The 18,547-nt window shown below is 42.9% G+C and overlaps 1 protein-coding gene across 4 annotated transcripts in view; it reads right to left on the bottom strand.

Annotated features, from left to right (window-relative positions):
* Positions 1–18,547, bottom strand: part of MACROD2 (mono-ADP ribosylhydrolase 2) — a 997,401-nt gene that overhangs the window by 143,822 nt on the left and 835,032 nt on the right. For all 4 annotated transcript variants that reach the window (XM_081857242.1, XM_081857241.1, XM_081857240.1 and 1 more), the window contains exon 9: positions 9,861–9,942. In XM_081857242.1, the coding sequence (XP_081713368.1) occupies positions 9,861–9,942 (82 nt within the window). The remainder of the gene's footprint in view (positions 1–9,860; positions 9,943–18,547) is intronic.

Raw genomic sequence — 18,547 nt, 5'->3', positions numbered from 1 at the left:
CACCATGTAACCATATCCATTGTGCAAAACTGCAGGTTCTTCTGGAGATAGGGAATATCTTGACAGCCCAGAATAATTATAAGTGTCTTTATATGCAAATCAGAGCGAAGAAGCTGAACAAAGAGAATCGTTCACAAAAGAGTAAAGAAAAAGGAGGTAAAAAGAGAAGGCAGAATGGAATCATTTAGGAAATGTGTTCATTTTCATCAGGTTTTTTTATTACTTTTGTAGAAAGGATGTAAATTTAGTGCTGGAGCAAAAACCCAGGAGAAGGGAAGTTTTCAGTACTATCACAAAACAGGCAAATACCCTTATCAATGTCTGCATGCTGTTCTTGTATTGTTAGGGAACCTCCTCTAGGAATATATATTTTCTTGCAAGTCCATTCAAGTCCTTGACTTCTCTGTTGGTGCTTTTCTTTCTCTCTCTTTTAAAAAAGATTAATATTACTTTCAGATGAATTGAAAGGTAGGGATGATGAAGATGTCCTGAAAAAGATTGTGCAGACCATGATCTCCACGGAGACTCTGATGACACCATTGCTTGAAGACACAATATAATGAGACCAGGAGTTGCCATCACGAGACCCGATACAAACCAAGCCTGGAGACTTAAGTGTGACTCTCAAAATCTTCTTATGGAATAATCAGAAAATGATGATGTCTTTTGCATTTCATCCCCCTGCAGCCTCATACATATCGTTTCCAGGAAACCTCACTGCTCACTTTCCTCTTCTCTGTTATGGTTGCCATACAGGCGAAACTCGGAAAATTAGAATATCGTGGAAAAGTTCATTTATTTCAGTAATTCAACTTCAAAGGTGAAACTAATATATGAGATAGACTCCTGACATGCAAAGCGAGATAGGTTGGCGAAAGCTGCTTTAATCACTCACTGAGTAATAAGGGGAAAAACAAAAACAAATTCAGCTTATTTCCGTTAAGATCACGCCTCCACCTTAGGTGAGCCTCTCTTCCATCTGCTGAAGCACTGGTTTACCACACTGCTTCTGATGCTCATATTGTTTGGGCACTGTAGGAAACAGGATGCTAAATAGATCTAGATAGAGCCAGCACAGCTTTTATAAAAGCCTGATAATCCTATTTAGTGTCCATACAGTGCCTGCCTGGTTTGCTAGGATATGTTGGTTTAGTGGTACTTCAGATAACCTTTTGATTTGTTGTTGTTGTTTAGTTGTTTAGTCGTGTCCGACTCTTTGTGACCCCATGGACCAGAGCACGTCAGGCAATCCTGTCTCCTACAGTTTGGTCAAACTCATGCTGCTAGCTTCGAGAACACTGTCCAACCATCTCATCCTCTGTCGTCCCCTTCTCCTTGTGCCCTCCCTCTTCCCCAACATCAGGGTCTTTTCCAGGGAATCTTCTCTTCTCATGAGGTGGCCAAAGTATTGGAGCCTCAGCTTCAGGATCTGTCTTTCCAGTGAGCACTCAGGACTGATTTCCTTCAGAATGGATCGGTTTGATCTTCTTGCAATCCATGGGACTCTCAAGAGTCTCCTCCAGCACCATAATTCAAAAGCATCAATTCTTCGGCGATCAGCCTTCTTTATGGTCCAGCTCTCACTTCCATACATCACTACTGGGAAAACCATAGCTTTAACTATACAGACCTTTGTTGGCAAGGTGATGTCTCAAAAAGCAGATGCTGTGAGCTATATGCTTGACTTGCTGTGAAGATGTTTTCTTGAAGACAAGGAAGTGCTTTGCTCCTGTAATTCCCCCTCCCCCATTTCAACTCCCTCCCAAGATTCTGTGATTGAGAACAAGTGTTGTGCTTTTTAAGGACTAAAGCTCTGAGCAGCTTTCACTTGCACCTACTCCTAGGTCTCTGCTTCCTTTTAGTTCTCCAGCAAGAACTGCAAAATGGCACATTCTTTCTGCACTTGCTGTTCATGGAAAATACTGCTGCCGGCATCTCTACAGCTATTACTGATTCCATTTCACTATATACTTTCTCATCACAGCAACAATTCTAGCATAAAGCTATAAGACAGAAGCACTAGGCAGTCAACGGATCTGAGTATACTGTTACACAGAATCTAGGATGGGCTAAATAAGCTTGGGGAGAGCAGGTGCTGGAGGTTTGAGGTTAGCAACAATATGCCCTGTATATGACAAACTACAAAGAGTTGAACAGCTGACTCTGAATGATCCTGTTTCACAGATAATTTGCGTACATGAGTGTGTCAGTGACCTTATAATGGTTTCGCCTCTGACTTGTTCTTAAGGTATAAGAGCAGAGCTATATTCCATTGTAATAATGAGGCTACTCTGGCTTTAGATATATGGCCACCTTAACAGATTCAAATGTTGTGCCTTAACCAGGAGATGTCTCTGACACAAGCATGCTATGAATCCCTTCAGAAATAGGAACTGTTTCTAGAAGAGCCCCAACATGTGGTCCACATTACACAGTATTTGTAGGCCACAGATAATAATTTAGCCTGAAGTTATTTGAACATAAAGCCTGCATGTTTGTTACAAGGATCTTTCAAACTCTGACTTGAAGCGGCAGCACTCTCGCCTTGTCTTCCTTGTTTCTGTCCTTTACTTTCCTCCTCTTTGCTTTCAGGCAGACTCATTTTCTGCCCACCCTCTGAAAAATACTCTCAATTCACCTACTATGATATTTTCTTATTGGCCTCTGTATCAGAGGACTGGAAATAAGCCAATGTAACATTGATATTTTTGAAAGGATGATGGATGGGGAGCAGGTGAAGATCCTAGAAAGTACAGGTTAGCTAGGTTAATGGCTGTTTTGGGTAAACTGGTAGAAAACATTACTAGAGATAATATTGTCAAGCATATGGAAGAAGTCTTGCTGAAGAAGAAATATAAGCCCTGTCTCATTAACGTTTTGAAGTTCTTTGAGAATATGAGTGTCAATGAGCATGAGAATAAGAGCGAACTATGAGATGTTGTGGGCTAGAGTTCAAAAAAAGCTTTTGACCATGTCAGCCACTAAGATTGGCTCCTGAATTAACACAGCTGTAAAGGGAGAAGAGGGAAAGTCCTCTTATGGAACAATAATTGGTAAAGAACAGGAAGCAGAGAGTAGGGATAAATGGATAGTTCTCACAATGAAGAGATACAAGAATATGAATTGGGACTCACAGATTTCTTCTTGTTCATGAATGGCCTAGAGTTAAGGGTGAGGAGCGAGGTGGCCAATTTTGATGAAAAACAAAGGAGGGATTGCAAAGAGCTCCCGAAATATCTCTTCAAAATGGATAAATGGGAAATAGCATGCAATTCAACATAAATAAGTGTAAAATGATGCACACTAGGGCAAAAAAAGTCCCAATTTCTTATGAGTTGGCACTGACTGACAAGGAAAGAGATCCAGGTGCATGATGGTTGTAAAAAAGGAAGCGTTAGGAAAAGGATCAAAATGAAAAATGTCAATATTGTAATGCCTTTACATGAATGCATGCTGTGTGACTACACTTGGAATACTTTGTGATTGTTCGGATCACAGCTTGGATATAGTGGAGCTGGAAAACGGTGCAGAAAATGGAAACTGCAATGACCAAGGGGCTGGAGCAACTCCTCTACGAGCAAAAATTGTAACATTTTGGGGGCTTTATTTTTATTTTTTTTTTAGTTTAGACAGATTCATGGTAGGATAGGGTTATCAATGGCTACTAGTCATGATAGCTATATGCTACCTCTCAGTTGCTGGGAAACTGGGTAAGAGACAGCTGATGCTTCTATGTGCTGGCATATGGTTAGCCACTGTGGGAAATAGGATGCTGGACTTGTCAGCATCGCCCCTTGAGCCAGTGCACCAACTGGACTCATGCACTTCAACCCCGACTGGGCTAGGCGAGCTGGGTAGCACTGCCAGCGACCACCTTTCTCACAGGGACAGGTCACCGTGCTGTGGACTCACAGCTTAGAGCTGAAAGCACCGGATTCACTTGCACAATAATACAGTCGTTGTGCAGCAGAGTTTTGCAGAGTCTTGCAGAGTATAAACCACTCGGAGAGCAGCTCTGTAGAATATCTTCCTTTTATTCTATAGCTACAACTATGATACAAAACTATATACAGAGCTAAAAGATCTAAGCATAAATCAATGCTACACTGAGAGTCTGCAGCTGCTCTTAGCAGCAACCTTATCTCTAGACACGATCTCTAACACACTCTCTCTCTCTGATACACTGACTGACTCACTCGCTGACTGATTCACTCACTGACTAAGTAGAAAGCAGAACATTGCTCCTCCTCTCTGTAGAATCAGCAGGCTCCTCAGGAGATTCTTGGATATGGGAGGGGTGAAATCTCCTCAGGACTAGGCAAGTCTGATCCATCAGGACTCTTCTCATGTGCTTCTCTAAATTGCTTGAACATGTGGCATAGACCAGGTGCATCTGATTCTTCCCTTTCAGCTTTCTTCTTGATCTAGTGACTGATTGGTTAGATTTATAAATCTGCCCTCCACCAAAAGGTCTGAATTGGTGTACGCAGTGCTTCCCCCCCCCAAAAAAAAAATATGTTTAGGGGTACTCTCGTTTTCCTACTCATACTAAAACACTGCCCCTCAATGAGGCCAAACTTAGATTCACTAAATGCTTAGGGGTATGTGTCCCCCCGAAACAAACACTGGGTATACATATATCATAAAACTCACACAATAACATTTTGCACAAATATCTCATGAAATGAAGCAAACATTAAAATAGCATAATAAACCAAACTCAACTAGCATAGCTCATCCATAAACCAAGCAATCTCATTACAGTGTATGTTAGCAACACAGAAACGAACCCTTTCAACGTGCCTTCTTGAGGGTTTGCAGTCAAATTTATGTCCGTTTCATTCCACTCAGTGCTATTTTTCTAGAAAAAAAGGTCATGGAGCTCACCATCAGCGCCTCCCATGTTCTCTTAGAATGGCAATGACGCCCACGTAAGAGGTGCTGGAACTGAGGTCCCGTGAGTTCCGAATGGGGAAAAAAGCCATGGTTCTGCTAAACATAAAACCCTATGACCTTTCTCAGGCTAATGCTGCTTCCTGTGATAATCTCTCCTCTCCAATCTCTGCTTTATCTGGCTCTTTTGTAGGATCTCAGGAGACTGTCTTACACTGCATGAGATCACTGGTCCATCTACGTCAGGTCGGTCTACACGGACTGCCAGAAGCAATCTGGGGTTTCCGGCAGGGGTCTCTCCCAGTCCCCCTTAGAGAGGCCAGAATTTGAACCTAGGACGTATCACTGAGCATGCTTCTTCAGTAGATACTGTACTTTTGAATTGTAACTGTACCTTTTTTTATTTGTAAAGAAACAGTTTTAATGAGTTAATTACTTGAGAATAAGAACATTATTAAGTGGTAGAAGGCATTTGTGCTCACTGAAGTGATAGCAAGTTCAGCCTTAAGACATATACAGAAGATCTTACTTTTGGATATAAAATACTTAGTTCTAAAGTCATAATAATTAATGCAGTTAAATTCTGATCTCATGGTCATTAAAATCACCACTCCATCAAGTGGTGGATCAAAAGGATGGAGAAGACACATCCTTTTCCTGTTCTTCAACTTCCCTGACCATGTGCTGGACAATATGATGAGTCCATGCATGAGGTGATTTCATAGAATCATAGAATTGTAGCATTGGGACGATCTGAATGTTATGATTTTAATAATGTATCTTTAGATATCCTGGCAATATCTTCGTATGGAGGTGTCAAAAATATCTGAAGGACTGGACAGATGCCACTTTTATGATGCTGTACTTTTACCTGCTTTTATAAGTTACATTGAACTGTATTATTGTAGCATTGCTTTACTACTTTTGTCATAATTTGTCCTGGGATTACATGATGAAGAGAAGCTAAAATTTCTCTTCTTAAATAAACAAACAAATGCATAAAATGAGCTTTCCCTTTCTTTTCTTTTTTGGCCACAGTAAGTAGCTGGACAGCCAGTAGCAACTGAGAGTTCATGTGAGGATTAAGGGTTTGATTTTTCATTTTTGTATACTCTGGCACTCTGGCAGCAAAGTAGACCTTAGTTTTCCTTGATAAGTAAACTTGTTTGGCTGTAATTCAGGCAATTTGTTGAGCTGCTTCAGAGAAATCTGCTTGTTACTTCAGTATATGTACAGGCCTTTCAGCCCACCTCCAATCCGAAAGATGAAAATGGGACTGGAAACAATTGTTAAAGGAGAGAAGTGTGTCCTCATTTTCAAGCATCTCTTTCCCCTCCCTTCACCACAAAGAATATGGGGACAGGGATATTTAGCACTGGAAGACTTCTGACTCCAGAGATAAGCACTCATCTTCCTACCACTGTGAGGTGGAGGCCCAAGGCCAAGGCCAGTGTGAACCTCTGCTCATTTATTTGTTTCACATTTATATCCCACCTTTCTTCTGTCTTGGAACCCAGGGCAATGTATATATTATTCTCCTGCAGTTCTCCCATCCAGGCACTGACCAGACCCAGAGTTGATTAGCTTTAGCAAAGCTGCATTAGCTGCCTTCAAACCATACCATGAAGCCATATTCTTAGCTGTGCACTGCAGTGCTGAGATGGTACCACAGAATGTACTGTGTTTTTCGCTCTATAAGACGCACCAGACGCACCTAGTTTTAGATGCACCTAGTTTTTGGAGGAGGAAAACAAGAAAAAAAATATATTCTGAATCCCAGAAGCCAGAACAGCAAGAGGGATCTCTGCGCAGTGATCCCTCTCACTGTTCTGGCTTCTGGGATAGCTGCGCAGCCTGCATTCACTCCATAAGACGCACACACATTTCCCCTTACTTTTTAGGAGGGAAAAAGTGTCTTATAGAGCAAAAAATACGGTATATGAGTACCCATTATCTGCTTCACTTGCTAGAGGATTCTTCACAGGAGATATGATGAACAGGAGGAACAGACCAGAATAATTTAACTACATTGTTGAGAGCCAGTGTGGTGCAGTGGTTAGTGTGTCAGACTAGGACCTGGGAGAGCAGGGTTCGAATCCCCGCTTAGCCATGAAGCTAGCTGGGTGACCTTGGTCCAGTCACAGTGTCTCAGCCTAGCATAACTCACAGAATGGCTGTGGGGTTTGAATTAGAAGGGAGAGAACCATATACATAATCTTGAGCTCATTGGAGAAAAGGTGAGATATAAATGAAATAAATAAAGTAAGGGGTGTGGAGGGAGAGGAGACTGCTATGAAAAACAGAAAATGACATTTCCAAAGTGGTCTAAGGGGAGCTGCCTTGTGCCGAGGGTGGCTTGTTGTTTGCAGGGACAATTTCGGCCTTAGATTTTCATGTTTTCAAGACAAGAGAGGGCTCCAAACCTATACGAGATAATTTTACCAATGTAATGAGTGAGATCAGGGGGAATGCATGGGAAAATGAGGATCACAAGAGATCATTACTCGTCTCTCAGCCTTGAGGTGAATTATAACTAATCCCTCTGAAGACCTATGGTGTCAGCGAGGGATTTAAAGGATTCTGAGAGATTCTGAAAAGGAGGCAAAAAAAGATTGGGGGGGGGCTTCCAGTATTTCAAAATCAATATGAAAATAGTTGAAATTATAAGCATCTGCCAATCTGTTTAGTAAAAGTTCATATAAATCACTGCTGAAAAACAGCAGTTTTTTCTGGGGATGCAGGAGGATAGATGCTTTCCCCTCCATAGTTACAGCTGTGTTTCCCAGGAACAATAAGGCTGTTGCCTGCTGTTTGGCTTCCATGGGACAGTTCCTATGCCCCTGGTTCCTCTCTTCATATTCACAAACAGCCACAACTACTGGGTTATTCAGCTCACTGTTGTTTATTAGGGGCGAGGTGTCACATTATTCCCCCACTGAATACCCTTCCTGCAGATCCTTGTTGGGCCAGTATTCGGCCATAGGCCAAGGTCTCGCCCTGTAGCCAGCCAGCCCCTATAGTTCCTATATCTTCTCCGTATAGTTTTTCCCTTATGGGGCTTTGGCTCAACTGGAAATGCACCCAGCAACATCCCACCCCCTCTTCCCTTCCTCCTCCATTATAAGGAACTCTGAAGTTACATATCTATATCTATGTCTCCCTTCTGTATCTATGTCTCCCTTCTGTTGTTTCTTATCTGTCTTAACAACAACAACAACAACATATTATTTACGGTATACCCCCGCCCATCTGGCTGAGTTTCCCCAGCCACTCTGGGTGGCCTCCAATCAAGTGTTAAAAATAATACAGAATTAAATATTAAAAACTTCCCTAAACAGGGCTGCCTTCAGATGTCTCTTAAAGATAAGATAGCTGCTTATTTCCTTCACATCTGAAGGGAGGGCATTCGACAGGGCAGGTGCCACTACCGAGAAGGCCCTCTGTCTGGTTCTCTGTAACCTCACTTCTCGCAATGAGGGAACCACCAGAAGGCCCGGATCTCAGTGTCCGGGCTGAACGATGGGGGTGGAGACGCTCCTTCAGGTATACAGGACCAAGGCCATTTAGGGCTTTAAAGGTCAGCACCAAGACTTTGAATTGTGCTCGGAAACATACTGGGAGCCAATGCAGATCTCTCAGGACCGGTGTTATGTGGTCCCGGTGGCTACTCCCAGTCACCAGTCTAGCTGCCAGATTCTGGATTATTAGGCCCTATTGCAGGGCAGGGCAGAGTCAGCCCATCCATGAGGTGAGGCAGCTGCCTCAGGTGGTGCCAGATGCTGCCTCCTCTGCTGCCATTTGCAGCTGCCACCTCCATGCCCAGCTGCTGCCCCCTTTGCTACCACCTCCTGAGAGGCAGCCACAGTGGGGCGTGCATGCACCTGCAGGAGACAGGCAAAATGTCCTGGGCCAGCCCAGCAGCAGAGAAGAGAAATTGTGTGTCTAGTCTGACTACAGAGTTGTCTATGGTCCTGCATCCATGTAGGAGGGAAGCAACACAGGACAGTCGGGCAGTCCTTGGAAGACCTTCACTGAAACATCTGAACTGGCCCCTAGTGTGTGCCCAACAGAGGAGGAGGTCTGTGGGTGGCGAAGTTCATTTGGACATGGTGATGGACCACAGTGAAGAGAGAGAGAAAATGGTTGGTTGCTTTTACCTGTAGCTCTTGGAGGTGATTAGAAATAGCTGCAAACTTGTGTGAGTGCGTGAAACAGATTTCTGAAGGAAAGGGGGATACTTCCATGTAAAGAAATGTTCTTGCAAAAGTTTGTTACAATAAACCCTAAAATTTCAGGTCAATTATTGAACGCTTATGATGACTATACACCCATGTTTACACGATTCTTTAAATAAATAAAATAAAAAAATATTTTTTTATTTATACCCCGCCCTTCCTGATTCAAAAACCGGGCTCAGGGCCGCTAACAACAAATTTAAAGCTCTTAATTGTAAAAGCAGCATAAAATACAGTATAAAAACATGAATAACAATAAAATTCAAAGTTCAGAAATCAATTTAGGGGAAATCCATCTAATAAGCATTAGATAATCACCAGGGCTAGCTGGCTGAATTAGTCCTACTTGGGCCAGCGAGGAGGCCAGGGGAGAATTAGCTGTGGGGTCTCAGAGCAGGTAATCTTCATAAAAGGGGAGAGAAGGGAAATAGAAGATCAGGCTGAATTCAAATTAACAGCCAGGCGGAATAGTTCTGTCTTACAGGCCCAACAGAAGGAGGTTAAATCCTGAAGGGCCCTAGTCTCATGGGACAGAGCATTCCACCAGATCAGAGCCATCACTGAAAAAGCCCTGGCCCTGGTGGAGGATAGTCTGACATGTTTTATACACCATTGAAGATATTGAGAAATGCTATAAAGATATAAATCACACACTATACATACATATAGTATGTGGGCAGTATCTGAAGAAGAATACATTTCTTTTTCAAGGAAACAAATAAATTAACACACCTGCAGGGAAGAATTCATTCATTTTCTTCTTGTAAATTTTGTAGTCCACCTCCAAAAATACACAAAAAATGACACGATCCATCTGTAAGGGGAAAAGAAAAGCCAAAGGTTTATTAAGCAAGGTGGTTTCTGGACTCTAGTCCAAGCTGTAATGAAGGGTGAGGAGAACATGCCAAAAAGAGCTTTGGTGTTGCAAGTGGGCTTGTATTTGCCATATAGATCACAGACCCTTTAAGGGTTTGAAACTAAGGTATGAATCAAGAGGTTTCCAGTTTGACGCTTGTCTCTCCCATGAAATCATTATGTAGCCTTAGGCAAGCCACTCTTTTTGTCTTCGTCTCTCTCTCTCAGTTTCAGTTCCCCTCCCGCCACCTGCATATGTGTAAGAATACTACTAACCTTACAGGGTTGTTGTGATAATTATAATTAGAAAATGTTATAATGAACCTTTGAAAGCACTATAGATTACTGTTGATAGATTATACCCTGCTCCAAGGAGCAGTGTACAATGGAAACAGCAAAAAGCAAAAGACAATGTAAAACAACAGAAGACAACACAGAATACCTAGGAGAGTTCAAAAGCCCACCAAAAGGAGAATTTTCGACTGCTTTGCTAAACATAAGCATTGCTGAAGCGTGGATTGCAAGCTAAGTGGGTAAGGTCACCACTGCCCAAGGCCCTTACAATACTAAACAAATAGACAAACACAGGACTGCATGTGTAAAATTAGTTCTGTGCTGTGTCCTTTGTTAACAGCCAGCTGCTTACGCAACTTGGCCTTGAGCCTGATACAAGCAAGACCAGGATATTTTGACTATGCAGCAATCTAACATTTGGCAGATGACTCATAAGACGGACATCTGCCAGGTATACAATAGAGTAAATGGGTTAAAACAAAGAACCCCATCATTCAGTCCCACCAAAAACAAAGCAAAAAGTGTTTCTGCGGGAATGTTTACTGCTTCTGAAAGACTTCTCAAAAGCTTTTAGTCGATCGTTATATTTATAGAAACCTACCTACTCTTCATCTAGAAGTGCTTATGCAAAAACAAAGAGAACAGCACAAGCCAGCCAGATGGCAGGCAGCGAGCACGGTAAATAAAACAGTTCATACAGAATTTTTTAAAAGTCAAATAAAGCTAGCCATGTAAAAGCCACAAACAGTACACAACTACCGGTTCTTAACATGGATTCCTGGCAGGCGGCTTTCGAATTTTAAAAAAGAGGTTTTATCCTAAGAATTCATTTTAAAAAGGAATTAAAAACAAAAACAAAAAATGCTTTGTCTGTAACTCTACATCTCTCCAACCATCATAAGTGCTGACACCGTTGAGACAGACTAAGGATTCAATAGCTCAAGAGGGCTGGTTAACACTTCAGAGCTGCCATCTTCTGCGGCTTCCTGGAGAGGAAGTAGGCGAATGACAAACAATTCACCACATAACCACCTTGTGGAGCATTCTGCTGCTCACCAGGCTTCTCGATACTTTGCAACGTTCTTGTTGTACTAGAAATTCATAGTACATAGCAATTGGTTACAAGGAACCTGAAGTCAATGATTTGGCTGGCGAGTTCAAATCAGCATATGAAACTACTTAGCTGCCCCCCATCTTCAGTGTGGTCTCTTTGGCTAACAGCCCTTCTTGCTTATCCACCCCATTCATTAAAATTGTCAGCGGTACAACTTCTGCCAGAACAGGGGGCAGCAGATTGTAAGCATTTTTGTGTTATTTGCACACCGATGACACACACTGCAGCTGTTTGCTGAAGCTGGTCCACTATCCCTGCCGCCACACCCCTTTTTGTTCTACAGTGCTGCAACATGGCACACTGCCAGCACACTTGCCTGGGGGTGTCAGGAAGCAACAGCAGCACATGTCAGTGTGTGAGAGCTTGTAGCTCAAAGTCCATGATGTCCATTGTCCTGGGTAACCGAGTGTGGGTGAGGTCAGCCAAGGACTGAGTCAATGTCAGCATATTCAATGTGGGCTTCCATTTTGTGGGAATAAAACAGATAGGTTGCTTTCTCCTTAGCACGGGCTATGGAGCAGTAGAAGAAGAAGAGTTTGGATTTGATAACCCACTTTATCACTACCCCAAGGAGTCTCAAAGCGGTTAACAATCTCCTTTCCTTTCCTCCCCCACAACAAACACTCTGTGAAGTGAGTGAGGCTGAGAGACTTCAGAGAAGTGTGACTAGCCCAAGGTCACCCAGCAGCTGCATGTGGAGGAGCGGGGAAGCAAATCCAGTTCACCAGATTACAGTAGTACCTCGGGTTACAGATGCTTCAGGTTACAGACTCCGCTAACCCAGAAATAGTACCTCGGGTTAAGAACTTTGCTTCAGGATGAGAACAGAAATTGTGCGGCGCGGCGGCAGCGGGAGGCCCCATTAGCTAAAGTGGTACCTCAGGTTAAGAACAGTTTTAGGTTAAGAACGGACCTCCGGAACGAATTAAGTTCTTAACCTGAGGTACCACTGTACAAGTCCACTGCTCTTAACCACTACACCACACTGGCTCTCAGAAGGTGCTGAAAATCCTTCCTATCTATTACTTTCCTTCCTTTCCGCCTACCCTCACCCACAACCTTAAGAACATAGGAAGCTGCCTTATACTGAGCCAGAACACTGGTCAATCTATTTCACTGCTGTGTGTCTTGACTGCTGGCAGCTCCCTTGGGTTTCAACCAGGGCACAATTCCTAGCCCTCACTAAAGATGCTGAGACTGAACCTCAAACCTTCTGCATGCAAGGCAGATGCTATACCGCCAAGCTACAGTGGCCTCCTTGTGTTTTTTCCACTTGCTCCCACCGGCCTCTACCCTTGACCCTCTCCATCCTGATGTTACAGCTGCCATGTCCCTTCTCTCTCACTTCGGAAACAGCACTGGATATATGACTTGGCACTAGAGTCATCACTTTGTTTAGTCTAGGGAGGCCATGATTTCTTTAATGCTTTCTGCAACTTGTTAGTTTCTTAGTCATGCAGGGAACTACTAGCTTAATGGGGATTTTATTGTTGTATTCTGTGGAGCGCCAATATTTTCCACACAAAATATGCAGACGGGTCCACACACATTCACACTTTACAAACTGCACATTACGCATACATGCCTGCGTTGTAGGCACACATTCTGCGACTCAACGGCAGTTTTTTCAAGCTCCACATTTCTTCATGCTAAACAGTAAGGGAACTTTCTAGGCACTGAATAGTTTTCCAACCCCATGAAACTTTTTAAGTGGCCCTAGCATATATAATCTATATGAGTCAATTCCACTGCAAATGTGTGAAGTGTCCTATTTTTAAGCATGCATAAAATGCTGTGATGACAGCTCAGATCCTGTGTTTATCTGATTGAATGGCATGTGTTGGCAGATAGTAAATTCGAAATTGTACCATATTCTTGCATCTTGCCAGTCAGAGAATCCCCCCCCCCCAATATAGATAAAATAAGTTGAATTTAAGCTGTGCAAAGCTCTCCTTCTCTTCACCACTTCCTTTCCAAATCAAATGGCTGCAAAAGCTGGGTATGGGGAGAGAAATTGCTTGGAGGCTAACTTACAAAAGCACTACAGGACCCCTGGGACTCTCTTTTGTCATTCTACAAAGCAAATCTTCCTTCTCTTGTGGCTTGTGAAATGCCAACGTGATTAGACATTTCATGCTGTCCCCATTGTAGAAGGGAGAGCAAGAATATGGAGACACTCATCTGGCCAGCCAATATCCTTCTATAGCCTCTGGTTCTTCCACAGCCAAGTGGAAGAGAGAACCAGTCGTCTGAGGAAGAAGCATAAAGAGGCTAACAACATGAAGGCATCATGACTCATCCTTGATTGACAGCCCTGTTTTTGGCACCTAGTGCCGGGAGCACTTCTTCTATTGCTCTTTCCCCCACCCTGCAGGCTTGATTAAATTTTGCTTGCTTCACGGCTATGAATAGGCAGATCAAAGAGGCCATAAGTGAAGAGCACTGTAGCAAAGGAAAAAGAAAGTTCAATTGCATTAGCTTTTTCACTTACAAGGCAGCTTTACAGCTCCAGGCTGCAGATCACATTGATCTTTTTCTTCTTCTTCAGAGCCTGTGGTAATTCATGGAGTCTATTTGAGACTGGAGCACCACTCTTATGTACCCAAGCATCTCCCTAGCACTGGCAGTTTTGCAGGACTCGGCATAGCATGGTGGTAGCATGTTGTTCATATTTTGAGAGAAACCCACCCTGACCCTGAGTGAGATCTTTAAAACCAGTAAAAAAATTAAACAGGAGAAATATATTTCTGCTGTGCATTTGGAATCTGAAATTATTATGTCCCTTTCAGGTGGTAAGAGGAGGAAAGGGATAGGAGAGGAATCAGATCTTCCATTATTTCATTAGGAAATACAGTGACACCTCTGGTTATGTTACTTAATTCATTCCGGAGGTCCGTTCTTAACCTGAAACTGTTCTTAACTTGAAGTACCACTTTAGCTAATGGGGCCTCCTGCTGCCACCGTGCTGCCGCTGTGTGATTTCTGTTCTCATCCTGAAGCAAAGTTCTTAACCCAAGGTACTATTTCTGGGTTAGCGGAGTCTGTAACCTGAAGCATATGTAACCTGAAGCGTCTGTAACCCGAGCTACCACTGTATCCAGTCTGGTGCCAAAACCAGGTGCTGTATGACTCCAATTCTGATCAGCCCCACATGGTACGGCCAATAGTCAGGGACAATGACAGCTGTTGCTGTTGGCATCCCTCTGTCTCAGGAGCATAGCTGTCAACTTACAGATTTGAAAATAAGGGACCAGCAGCCAAAATAAGGGACCTGCAGCCTTACCTGTTCCAGGCACTCCAGTCTTCCTGTCCTCCTGCAGTCTGGTCAAACTCATGCTGGTAGCTTCGAGAACACTGTCCAACCAACTTTGTAACCAGATGTTCAACTGACTAGACTCTGAATCACATGCACCACAAGGCCTATGCAGCCTCAACTTAAGATGGCTCCCCGGCCTGGCTTTGCACTGCAAAGTTTGCAGCAGCACGTTCAACAAAATGGCGTCCAGCATTCAAAAAACCCCTCAGCTTACATTAACTAGCCACACACAAGGCATGCAAGCGCCACCCCCCAGTCATTCTTAGACTTCTTATTGGGTGAGCAACACAGCCAAGCTACACAGTTGGAGCCTCCCTCCTCCCTGGCCAGCAGGGAGAGGAGCTGCTTCCTTTGAAATTTAAGGGACATCATTTAAGGGACATTTAAGGGACATCCATTAATAAGGGACAGAAGCGGGACATGGCACTGGAATAAGGGACTGTCCCTTCAAATAAGGGACACTTGACAGCTATGCTCAGGAGACAATGGAAGAGTATGCCTTTAGGGACAAAGTCAAACTATTGAAGAACTACAGTGCCTGCTGTGGCTGTGGAGACCGATGTGGGAGAGACATGTTTTATTGCAGGTGGGGCAGATGAAGGTGTGATGTTGCTGCTACAGGTGCACAATGGAATTTCTTCTCTCTGCACACTCCCCAGCGGTCATTCCTGTGGTGGCTACACATCCCCATGCGGTGGATACACAACCTGACTGTTTCTGGGCACTGTGATCATCTGCAAGGGATTCCCATATGGCGGCGTTAAATGTTGCCGGTCTTTATGTCTTGTTTGCAGACATCTTTGTAACACAGAGTTGGTCTGCAACAGGCCTCGTGCCTGTAAAGCACATTCTTGGGGAGCCTGCCATCTTCCATCTTCTGTGTACTTGAACAAGCCAGTGTAGATATTGCTGAGACAGTTGTAAACCAACAACATCTGCTTTAAACCTGCTTTTAAACCTGCTTTAAATGGTTATAATGATGAAAGATATAAAGAGTACTGGATACTATTTATAGAATATATGGAAAAAGTATTATAAGCAAACAATTGACCTAGCGGGATGGTAAAATTTTCAGCAGAGTAAGAAATAGATAAAGTATATCAAAGTAGTTGCAAAAGATGGAGGGAACTAAGAAAACACAAAGAAAAGAGAGGATAAAAGGAACCATGGATAGGAAGTCAATGAATGTTTTCTGATTTTTTGTTGATTATTTAAAATCTTTGAAAGGAAATCTTTTTCTTTGTTGTATCGTTTCCGTTTATGCTTTGCTGATATGGAATGTTATCAGAAAAGCAAATAAAATAAAATATTATTTTAAAAGAAAGAAAATATGTTGGCTGGGGCTGATGGGAGTTGGATTCCAACAACATCTGGACTGCTGCAAATTCCCCATCCTTGAAGTAAACCTTATTAGTAACAGCACTTGTCACTAAATAATTGCTAACCTCCCGATACTTGCTGTACCCTTCATATTTCCCACATTTACAGCCGTTTTGGTTCAAAGCCTACTGATGCCAAAGGGAATCTATTGATTGCCTTTAACAGGCCCTGGGTCAGTTCTGATGTTTTCAAATTCTAGGCGTCCTGTTAAGTTTATAGCATGTGACAAGCTAAATTATTAAGCATCTTAACATTTCAAATATTTTAATGACACATTGCAACAAGCTTTTCTTTTCACTGGAGACTATACCCCTCAATTATTGTCAATTACTGGACAGCAGAGTGCACAAGAAGAAAGGGTGACTTTGTAAAAGGAGAGATTTAATTAACAATGGACTTTCACACGGCATCAGATTCGAAAATAAAAGAAAACAGTTGACATTGACTAGGATCTGAACCTTTTAACCCAGTTCTCTTCATCCAAAGCTGAGCAGTTTAGGGCCGGAATAGGGCATCCGGAACCTGGCTCTGGCAGCTGCTCTTTTAATGAAGAACCAATCTTACAAGCCTCACCAGAGTATAACATTCCCTGGTTCCTTTTTAATGTGACATTTTTAGACATGCACCCCATAGTTCCATTCTGTGAAGACTCACAGATTGGGAAGGGACCAAAGGATGATCTAATACCACCAGTAGCATGAAGTGTGTTATGTTGTTGTTGTTTAGTCATTTGGTCGTGTCTGACTCTTCGTGACCCCATGGACTAGAGCACGCCAGGCACTCCTGTCTTCCACTGCCTCCCGCAGTTTGGTCAAACTCATGCTGGTAGCTTTGAGAACACTGTCCAACCATCTCGTCCTCTGTTGTCCCCTTCTCCTTGTGCCCTCAGTCTTTCCCAACATCAGGGTCTTTTCCAGGGATTTTCTCTTCTCATGAGGTGGCCAAAGTATTGGAGCCTCAGCTTCAGGATCCAGTGAGCACTCAGGGCTGATTTCCTTAAGAATGGATGCGTTTGATCTTCTTGCAGTCCATGGGACTCTCAAGAGTCTCCTCCAGCACCATAATTCAAAAGCATCAATTCTTCAGCGATCAGCCTTCTTTATACTGATCCACAATTGCTCTATCTGTCTGTCTTTCTGGTCATCTTTTATTGTTTGGTGCCTTGGGCATTTTGAATGGAAAAGTGGGGTATATATTTCATAAATGGCTACCGATACAGAAGGAAGGTATCAGTATATACAGATGGTGATGTGGACAAGAATAACAACAAGTGTATTTATTTAAAAATATACAAAGTGAAAGTGGGGCAGAACTGAAAACAATATTCGGGGGTGAGTAGTCTTTCTGACCTCAGTATGCTATAACTGAGGTATCAGAAGTTAGATAGATAGATAGATAGATAGATAGATAGATAGATAGATAGAGTCATAGATCAATTCATGTTTCTACTGAACCCAGAAAGGTTCTTTTCTCCAACAACTGCTTCAAAAATTATGCATTTGTCCCACCACACCCTCAAGTCCATCCAACTTCACTCTGTGTTGACTAAGAGTTATACTGACAGTTAACCTTAGACCCACTGGCAGAGGAAGAGGAGTGCGGGGGGAGCAAACCGCCTCCGGCAGCGCAATCCCAGTGGGGTGCCATTGCGGCTGCCCCCCCACCTGCGCTGGGCAGCATGCCCCACCCCTAGGACGCGCACCAGCCCTGCCCCCACCTGCTCTCTGCTCCCCAGTGGTGGAGCATGAAGCTCCGCCACTGCTTAGACCTTATTGCTTATTGGTACTGTAGCAGTGTGGCTGGCTGGCACAAAGGGTTTGGGAAGTGAGACTATCTCAGCAAGTGAGATATGAGGAAATTAATGTTAGAACATCAGGCTAACCAAAGATTTATGTTTATGTGCCTGAACACTGAAATTGTAAGACTGCACTGCTCTAATGATACACCTTTATGGATATACCTTCCTAGTAGATCCAGATAGGAGAAAGCTATTTGTGGGAAACATTTAACCTGAAGATAAATTATCAGGCTACTTTAGCAATAAAAAAGTAGAGATTACGTGAAACAAAATGAGATGTAAAATGATGAACACTTTAGTCAGACAGTTGATAGTATCCCCCTACTAAGATTTTCTCCGCTTAAACAAAAGTGAAAGCTATATTTTAAAGTTGTGAGATTACTGTTTACTGTGTGAAGGTGGTTTTTTTTAAGCCTGCAGTGAAATATAATTAAGTTGTTGAGGCAAAAAGAGGAAAAAAACAACCCCCCAATGTTTATTATGACCTAAAAGATTAATGTGGGCCACAAAATCTAAATGGAGTCCTTCAGCTTCACAACAATCTATAGTCGTAACAGGATATTGAATGGCAAGGTACTCAGAAATGAAGCAAGATAAATGTGATACATCACGAGAACAACTCCTACTGCCTGATCAGTAATCCTGAGGGCAGGATGCTATTA

This window comes from Podarcis erhardii (assembly GCF_964252035.2).
Source record: "Podarcis erhardii genome assembly, chromosome: 3".
NCBI classification, from domain to species: Eukaryota; Metazoa; Chordata; class Lepidosauria; order Squamata; family Lacertidae; genus Podarcis; species Podarcis erhardii.
Note: the sequence above shows the minus strand (reverse complement) of the source record. Positions and strands in the feature narration are given on the sequence as shown.